The sequence below is a fragment of the Cydia amplana genome, chromosome 3, assembly GCF_948474715.1.
Source record: "Cydia amplana chromosome 3, ilCydAmpl1.1, whole genome shotgun sequence".
In the NCBI taxonomy this organism is placed as follows: Eukaryota; Metazoa; Arthropoda; class Insecta; order Lepidoptera; family Tortricidae; genus Cydia; species Cydia amplana.
Window position 1 is genome coordinate 21,888,606 of NC_086071.1, and position 9,727 is coordinate 21,898,332.

Sequence of the window (9,727 nt, forward strand, 5' to 3'; positions counted from 1 at the left end):
TTGTATGGGGCTCAATACATTCCCATGAAGTTATAATGTTTTTATTCTCTAGGTCCGTGTACATTCCACGACTCTTCTCTTTCCGCATAGACTCTATCATAAAGTCTGTTCGGAAAGAGAAGAGTCGTGGAATGTATTGGACTCCATTACATTACACGACTCTTCTCTTTCCGCAAACGTCGCTGCTCGTGCTGCTGCGTGTAAATGCCGACATGTGCTGTGCTCGATTTTTGAAAACTGAAATGAATCCCTGAAAACCCTACTTTTTCCTGAAAATTTTGGCGGACACGCCATACATTAAAAATCATTTGCGTTTATATGTGTGCACAGCACGTCTGTACACGCGTCATTGTGTATGTGTGGGTAAGGCGCTCTACTGAGACTACTGAGAGCATGCCAGAAGTCCGCACGATTCATGTCGCGGGATGGTCGCGGGGCGAGGTAATCCGAGTGAGGTGGCCGTTCTGTATGATAATACTATTACTTATTCTGTGGCGTCGTGTGGGTGTGGGGATCGAGGACTCATACCCTTTTCTGCAAATAAATTTTCTCAATTTTAAATACCATATATTTTTGGGAATTGTCATAAACTGGTAACATTAACAAAACCAAGTTGTTTCAGACATTGATTTAACTGCAGTAGTCACCAATAAGCACATTCGGTTGCTCTAATAAAAAGTCGCAATCCGAACCAAAACCAATCAGCTGCAGCTGTCACCGTCATTATTTTGACATTTAGAGTGCTCCAAAATACTTCAAAAATACGAGCGATACAGTGCCTTCTTCGTTTTTACACTTTTTACAGAGCAACTCAATCTTTAAAATCAATTAAATTTATACAATTTAGTATTTACCAATGAATTAATATTCTAATTATAACAATGGACGTGCTAATAACTTTAGTCTACCTGCTTTTCTCAATATGCGTAGTGTACCCTCCTACCGAGTTCGTCACAGCCGGTTTCACGATAGCCCAGCTCTTCGAGAGCTATCTCGGCTCCGAGAATGTAAACTTCGTAGGCTACCACATGAAGCGGATAACGATCACTGCTTTGATACACTCGGCGTTGCCTATGGGGTATATAGTGTGTTTGTATTTCGGTGGTGAGCGCAGTGCGTGGCTGCTGGCGGGGTTCGCGGGCACGGCGATACTGCCGCTGCTCATGGTGTATAAGATAGTGTGTTGGTGGGAGAGCAAGACAAAGCACCCGGCCGTGGCGCCGCTGATCCCGTATGTGACAGAGGGCAGTGACTGGAGGGTGGTTGCTGCGCAGTTGAATACAGAGTTCAGAGGGTAAATAAAGACACAATGTGTGAATTTTTATTTAAACAATAAATACAGACAGTGCAAAGTGAAGTAAGTTCAAGTAATGTTTAACAATTTATAGCTTAAATTTCAATGTTTCTACTGAAGTGGTCATGCTGTAGGAAGGCAACGCAGCAGACCTACAACAAGATGGACCGACAATCTGGTTAAGTTTACGGGGAGACAACGGATGAGAGTGGTGCAAGAAAGCTGTTGAATTTTAAACTACTTTCTATTAAGATAATGTGAATTTTTATAATGGCAATAGGCAAATAATGTTTTACATTCTAAATTTGTATTACAGTGTGGACAAGGTGTCCCTCCCGCTGACGGCTACCAGCAAGCTGGTGGCGACGGAGACATGGCTTATCAAAGTGACTTCTTACAACCTATTCATCATCAAACAGAGTGACTGTGGTCTTGTGGCTACTGATGTTAGTTACTGTTACAGATATACTTTTTTAACGTTATATGTAGTTAAATCCACTATTTAATAAAACCTACTACCTATACTACCTATTTACGAAGTTTAAAGTTCCTAGCTTTAAATAAAATTTGAACCCTCTACAATTCTCTGAATTCACTTTTCTTGTATTCTAATAATATGCCTTTATACAATGATTTAAGTCCCGCACACAAATAAATGTTTGACCTGTATACAAAACTTCAACCCATTTTTCACCACCTTGGGGGATAAATTATCAAAAGCTCTGAAATTAGTTTTCTTTTGATTTAATAAAATACCTTTTTATGAAGTTTCAAGTTCAAATAAAATTTGAACCCTATACTAACTTTCAACCCCTTTTTAGGGTTCCGTACCCAAAGGGTAAAAACGGGACCCTATTACTAAGACTCCGCTGTCCGTCCATCCGTCCGTCCGTCCGTCCGTCCGTCCGTCCGTCTGTCACCAGGCTGTATATCACGAACCGTGATAGCCAGACAGTTGAAATTTTCACAGATGATGTATTTCTGTTGCCGCTATAACAACAAATACTAAAAACAGAATAAAATAAAGATTTAAGTGGCGCTCCCATACAACAAACGTGATTTTTGACCGAAGTTAAGCAACGTCGGGCGGGGTCAGTACTTGGATGGATGACCGTTTTTTTGCTTGTTTTGCTCTATTTTTTGTTGATGGTGCGGAACCCTCCGTGCGCGGGTCCGACTCGCACTTGGCCGGTTTTTAACCCTTTTAAGGAATTAATTTTTGAAAACGCTGAAATTATTTTTCTTGTATTCTAATAATATGCCCTTATACAAAGATTCAAGTTCCACACTCACAAAAATATTTGGTGTCCATACAAAATTTCAACCTCTCTTTGGTGAATGAATTTTCGAAAAAAAAAACGCTGAAATTTGTTTTCTTGTTTTTTAATAATATACCTTTTTACGAAGTTTCAAATTCCTAGGTTAAAATAAAACTTCCCATACAACCTTTCATCCCGTTTTTAACCCCCTTAGGGGTTGAAGATAGAAAGTTGAAATTTGCACACTATTAGGTTGCATTTATAAAGTGTACAAGAGATTATAACCCCCTTAGGGGTTGAATTTTTCAAAATCGCTTCTTAAGTGTACAAGCGATAAGAAGCGATTTTGAAAAATTCAACCCCTAAGGGGGTTATAATCTCTTGTACACTTTATAAATGCAACCTAATAGTGTGCAAATTTCAACTTTCTATCTTTTGTAGATTCGGCTGTGCGTTGATGAATCAGTCAGTCAGTCAGGGCACTTGCATTTATATACCACGTGCCCCAAAATTCAACGATAAGCTGGCACCAGAAGATGGGCCTGCTCATGACTACTTGAGGAAAAAAAAATTGTTTTTTTTTTATTGTAGACATGGTCGTTATAAATATAATAGTTTTTTTGTAATTCTATAATAAATTAAGATAATTTTTTTTCTTTATTTTCCTCAAGTAGTCATGAGCAGGTCCATCTTCTGGTGCCAGCTTATCGTTAAATTTTGGGACACATGGTATATAGATAGATGCATTTATATGGACAGACAAATAATAATTTTAGTAAAAATTGCAAGGTTGTTATTATTTTTATAACTTAGGTATACTTAAATCTTCTTATAGATAATGGTTCTTAATATTTTTTGTTCAAATGTATTATTTATTTTCGAATGGCATTGACCTCATGATTCAAAAAATTGCACTAGGACAAAATCAAATTACTTATAGCAGAAAATATAATTCAGAATAAAATAAAATTGATTCCTTTGCTACCTCACTCATCATTCTCTTGCCCGTCCCATTCACTTGTGGTCGGCGCAGCATGTCTTCCTCTTCCATACCTCCCTGTCACCCGTCATCTCATCATTCACTTGCGTTCGTTTCATATCATCTCTCACACAGTCCATCCACCTTTTCCTCGGTTTTCCTCTCCTTGTACTTCCCTCCACATTCATTCGTAATACCTTCCTTTCCTTTGCTACCTCACTGTCAACATTAATTGATTTAAATAATTTAATGTACAGACAGACATCCCCGACCTCACAGCATCCATAGAAGAAGAGACACAGTATGTGAACATACAAGTAGTGCCGTCTAGAGATGACGTGGCTGCCTTCAAGTTCAGAATCACCACTCAAGCGCTACGGGACTTGCAGCCAAGGTTGGTTCTTCCTTTATTCAGATATTTGGGCTCACATGATGAAACCCATAAAGGCTTAGGGCGACCGCTAGCTGGTGCGGATACTGCGGATGCACGGAGCGGGTTCACGAAAAATATGAGCGCCGCTAACTGCCGCGGACGCGTTCGGCGGAGTTTAGTTACAATGAAGCGAGTGCACTCGCTCTGTGTACCCACGCCAGCTGGAAAACATCCTTATCCTTATTTCTATGGTAACAATTAAAGGTGTGTTCAGATGTATTCGGCCGTCACAGTGGATGTGATGCTGACTGTGCAGCTAACTGGTGTCCTGGTGTGTTTGTGCAGGTTGTCGCAGACGGTGCGCGTGCCGCCCCACGTGTCCCTGCTGCCCTCGCTGGTGGAGCGGTTCGTGGCCGTCTTCAACCAGCACGTGGACCAGAACCCCGTCTACTACGTGGACGAGGTAACCTTCCTATAATCTCGCAGTATCTCAAGAATGCCGTTACCTACTTGACGTTCAAATATTAGCTTGCCGAGATCCAGTAAGTTGACTCCATAAACTTATTAAAAATATTGTATTAGGTACTTAATATATAATATTTTTTATTGTGTTTTAATATTTGTTAAACTTAAGCTATTTCTTATTATGAAAACAATTTGATTTGCCAGCCTGATAGAAACTAGTGTTTGTTTGTTTTCGCCAGGAGCTGGAAGTATGCATCGGCTGCATGCAGGCCCCCGCTGACGTGAAACTGCGCAGGCGCTGCCTCTCGCCGCCCGCGCACCTCGTGGGGGGCCCTCCCGAGTGCCAACAGTGCAACTGCAGGTAATGAATGATGCGCCGTGTATGCCAGCTGGAGATGTAGGGAGACAGACGTGAAACTGCGCAGGCGCTGCCACGCGCCGCCCGCGCACCTCGTTATAAAATGAGAACAAAATTTTGTTTGTATGAGAAGTTGAAATTCGGCCGAGCTCGCTGCAGACTCTCAACGGCGGCCCTCCCGAGCGCCAAAAATGCATTTTAGGTGGGATCGATACTTTATTTTTACCAACTAGATTAGGCGATAAACCCCCGGAAACCTAGTCTAAATTTGCCAGCCAGAAAACGGCCTTAAATTTTAACATTTAGAATTGAATTTTGATTGCCATTTCGCTTCAATTCAAGGTGTGCTTTCTTGTGATATTATTATTATTATTTGTAAAGCGGGCCAGCATATTTCTCTAGAAATTTGTTTATTGTTTATTGTCATTTATTGCATACATGTACATTGATGCATAGAAATACATGATGTTATACTTAATGTTAGGAAGCGTACATGTTACCCTGTGAGGGTGTTACAATATGATTGTAGCTGTCTTACATTTACTTAATCACTAACTTATATAGCAATACGAAATTTTTACTTAATTCTCTAATATCTTAATTTAATTATATTTATAATATATAGTTAATTCGAATAAAATACCGTTTTTTCCTTACATCTAGAAAAGTAGGTAGGTATTAGTTAATTAATTAAGGTTATCATCATTTAGGAAATCATCGATGCTATAGTAACATTTTTCGGTAAGTAAGTTAATGAGTTTTCTTTTAAATATTTTGTCTTTCGTCTCAGTAGATATATTATGAGGGAGCTTGTTGAATACATATTTTGATTGATCTTACGTGGGGGCTATTTTTATATATTGCTAGATTACATGTCGGAGTAGCTAATAAATTGTTACATCTCGTGGTACCTGCTACTACGTCTTTACGCATTTGGTATAGGTGTAAGTGTTTTCGTACAAAGTTTGCTGTTTCTAGAATGTATATACAAGGTAGGGTCAGCAATTTATATTTCAAGAAGAACGGGCGGCAGCTTTCCGGCACTCGTATGTTAGCAAGAATACATGAATGATGACGCTAGTACATCGTGTTAGTGAAAAGTGTAGGTATGTAGAGAAGTTATAGAGGTGTTGTGGACTCCCCAGAGTGCTGTGGTGCGGCTCGTGCATGGCGCGCTGGTGGGCGGCGCGCGCCTCCGCCGGGGGCGCGGCGCCCGACACCTGGCTCTCCTCCAGAGGGAGCTGCCCCGTGTGTAGAGCCACGTGCTGCCTGCTCGACGTGTGCCCGGCCCGCAGGTACGAGGTCGAGAACATGCTATCCAATAATCATATTATGTTCCGCATCTTAGGCTGGAAAGTATCACGTCTCGGGCGGATTTTTAACATTTTTTTTTATTTTTTTATTATTATTTTTTTATGATAAACTGATCGGCGATTGGCTCTAGACACACCTGTTGGAGAATGAAGACAGAGCCTAAGATGGAGCTCACCGGTTCAGTAATAGCCTATTCATTCTAGCTTTAAAGAGACCGAGGTCATATTTCTCAGGGAATACGGATGACGGGAGCGCATTCCATTCCTTAGCCGTCCTTACCAAAAAAGACGAGGCAAATCGTTTTGTGCGGACAAATGTGATGTTAACCACGAACGGGTGCATTCGCTCCCCGCGCCTGGACGTCCGATGATGGAAAGGGGAAGGTGGGATCAGGTCATGCAGCTCTTGTGCGCACTCTCCAGAATGTATCCGATAGAACACCGATAGACATGCGACTCGTCGATTATCATACCAAATAAAAGAAATTCAAAGGGGCCTCTATTTTTTACAAACTTTGCCTCCGAATTCATATTAAGGTACCTTTCGGGTCCTCAGATATCAATTTTTATCATGATTAGAACAATTTTTCTATCGGACGTCCCGTTTTCGATCTACAAGCAAAAAACCGAAATAGGCCAAAAATGTATGCCCACCTCCTGGAATGGAGCGAACTCGGATTACACGCATTTAGGACCAAATAAAGGTATTAATATGTTTTCCAGCTTGCTGGGAATTCATTCTTCGATAAAATCTAATTTGATTGGCCTACTTTAAAACATATAGAATAGAATAGAATATAATTTATTCGTAAGCACAGACAATACATAATATGAAAGAAAACACAAAATAAGATTAAAGTGTCACGAAATGGCCTCATCTCAGCATGTTGCTGGTGGCTTCCGGCGCTGGTCTTCCGATGAGACATAGGTAATTGAGATTAGGTAATTGAAAGCGAAAATTGGTTCGATCTCGTTTATAAGTTTTGATACTTTTATTTCATTAGCTACAGTCAAGTGTAAAAATATGAATTCATACAACTTACTCAAAAATATGTCCCATAGTTCTTAATTCGCTGACATAATAAGAGCAATGGAACATATTTTTGAGTATGATGAGTGCACCCATATTTTTACACTTGACTGAGATACATTACTGCTAGGAAACAATGTAATTTTGCAATAGTGTTAATACTCAGTTACACATATTTTTTTTTGCAGACGGACGGACAGCTAAGTGAAGTGCAATCTGATATGAACTTTATTACTTAATGTAGATATTTCAAATTAGCAAATATTGTTTTTATATGTACAAATACATATAATTAAAATTTGTATATAACATTTTATTGTTTAAAATATACTTAATTAATTTTATAATTAAAAGAAACCATGTCGCTAGTATATTTTTTGGTAATTAATGTGCAATTTCAAGATAAGCTTGTAGAAAATATGTAGTTTTTAAATCGGCTGTAAATTATTAAATGAAATGTTGACGACAAAATGAACAAATGCTAAATCATTTATCATTTGCAGTGGGTGCTGTCGTTTTGATAATTAGAAGAGGTTTATATTGTATCTGTGAAAATTGTACAGTTACCAACGAAAACCCAGTTTTTTTTTTATAGGTAAGCTTTTATTTAACTTACAACGTGTGTATGTACATTCGGATCAAATCTTGCAAGCTTAATTAGACCCATCTCCCATTATTCGATTGAGCTGAAACTTCACATAGTTACTCCTACATACGAGTATGTAAGCTGGGTGACAATGCAATATTTGGTACCATCAAGCTGATCTGGTGATGGACATAGGAGGTGAAAGCGACCTAATTGTGTTTGGGTTTAGTTACAATTGTCTCGATGAAGCTATTAGTTGCCTTGCCTGCTAGCGATAAAAGCTTGTATAAAGATGACATTTATGACGAAAAACTTGTTTATAGCCATGTCATTAATTTCTGATGACACGTAGGAAATGTTTGTGGTCGAATATATGTATGTGTAAAATTTCGGGTGTGGAACTATATTAATCGTATTAATTACAGATATATATACCTACAGCGTGGGGCATACCTAGGAGCAATCTATTTTAAAATTACCGTTTGCCATGGTCTAATAAAACATGGTCTTCTCTTCCCAGAGTGTCACTTGCCTACGTCACAATAACATTGCCACTTTATCTCAACATAACATGTTACATGGGTACATTATATCTATGGTTAATAAGTTAATTTATTTCTTTATAATTTAATAATTTTCATTTATATGTATTTTATCTTAAATTTTACAATAACACGTCATTTTTAATTATTCGTTAGCAATATCTTCCGATTCACGAAAGAAATTTCAGACGTTCGGGTAATTCTGTTTACACTACTGGCAACACAGGATAGCGCTGTCACATTTGACAATCCGCCATTTTGTCCCTGACCGACCGTCCTTGTCGAACGCGTGTTAATTGTTATTTCCTTCTCGCTCAGTGTCAGCAGTCGCAGTGTTTTCCAAACTTTTCACGTCGTAAGCTTCGTAATTAATGTTTTGTTACGAAAATGGTTGGCTGCTCTATTCGGAACTGTAAGAGTAGGAGTGAAAAGTGCAGTATAGATTTGTTTTATTTTACTATGTTTCTACATGAATAACTTAAAATTAATGCCGTTAAAATAATTTTCACTGTTGGTTAAAATTCTCCCACATTTTAAAGTTTGAGAACCTGTAAACAGCATGATGACGTAGGCAAGTGCCAGTTAGGTCATTCGCGAATCTCGGAATAGAGTACCAGGCGGAGTATGTTATTATACCATGCCGTTTGCAATCAATTTGTTGGAATGGTAATCAATCTCATTATGAAATGTCATGAAATTAATTGAATAGAGTTGTAGATTTCCTAAAAATTTACAGAATTACTAAAGTAAGTAATTCAAATGTATAGTATATTTTTTACAGCGGACTATCATATACGTATAATTGATATGATTATAGACATAATTATGTCTACTCGTATATCACTTTAAGTGTATATGTTTGGTTTGTCAATGTACTAAGATTGTCGGTACTTTAATTAATGTATAATACCTATTAGTTTAAATATATGTAAATGCGTGGTAATAAGATGAACTAATGAAAGATGATTTGATTTGATGCATGTTTTACTAGACAATTTTATGTAATTATAATAAAAGTCTCTTCCCTTTAGAAAATTGTGTATTCCTGTCGTGTACAAACATTGTGTGTGTGGTAATTATTGACTATAGTTTACTAATATAGTTTACTACTTATGTTATACCAACAGATAAATCCATTTTCGGATTTTGTTGATAATATTTTAAACCTGCGTGCGTAATGAATTCTCAGTGTTTACAAATCATAACTTCCATCTTTACTAATCCAAAATGTGGCAATATTTACGTACAATAATAGCAAAGAGTTTGCAACTAAATCAGCAAACACAAAATATAGTCTGCGTAGCAATAAAAACGCGGGCCAGCTTGCCCCCGTGCCCCACAAGCTCGCGAAATCCAAACGGTCAGTCTATGTCCTCGGCCCTCTAATATACAGCAAGATACCGGACAGTATCAGGGATGCACCTTCCTCACATGTATTTAAAAGCAAACTTAAAAAATGGCTCCTACAGGCGCAATTTTATGATGTAAATGAATTATTAAACAATAAATAAATGTATGAAATATATGT

General features: G+C 38.2%; 1 protein-coding gene across 1 annotated transcript; it reads left to right on the top strand.

Annotated features, from left to right (window-relative positions):
• Positions 1–774: 774 nt before the first annotated feature.
• On the top strand, positions 775–7,287 carry LOC134662987 (E3 ubiquitin-protein ligase TM129). Its single transcript, XM_063519291.1, has 7 exons — positions 775–1,294; positions 1,611–1,740; positions 3,790–3,926; positions 4,251–4,368; positions 4,610–4,731; positions 5,874–6,023; positions 7,260–7,287. Exons 1-7 carry the CDS (start codon positions 882–884, stop codon positions 7,273–7,275), a joined length of 1,086 nt encoding a protein of 361 aa, XP_063375361.1. The 5' UTR covers positions 775–881; the 3' UTR covers positions 7,276–7,287.
• The last annotated feature ends 2,440 nt before the right edge of the window (positions 7,288–9,727 follow it).

What these genes read in the sequence shown, in the direction of transcription:
- LOC134662987 (XM_063519291.1), top strand. Translation starts at nt 882, where the DNA reads ATGGACGTGCTAATAACTTTAGTCTACCTGCTTTTCTCAATATGCGTA. An exon ending in TTGAATACAGAGTTCAGAGG is followed by an intron (nt 1,295 to 1,610) that starts GTAAATAAAGAC and finishes TTTGTATTACAG; the next exon opens with TGTGGACAAGGTGTCCCTCC. An exon ending in CCGTCTACTACGTGGACGAG is followed by an intron (nt 4,369 to 4,609) that starts GTAACCTTCCTA and finishes TGTTTTCGCCAG; the next exon opens with GAGCTGGAAGTATGCATCGG.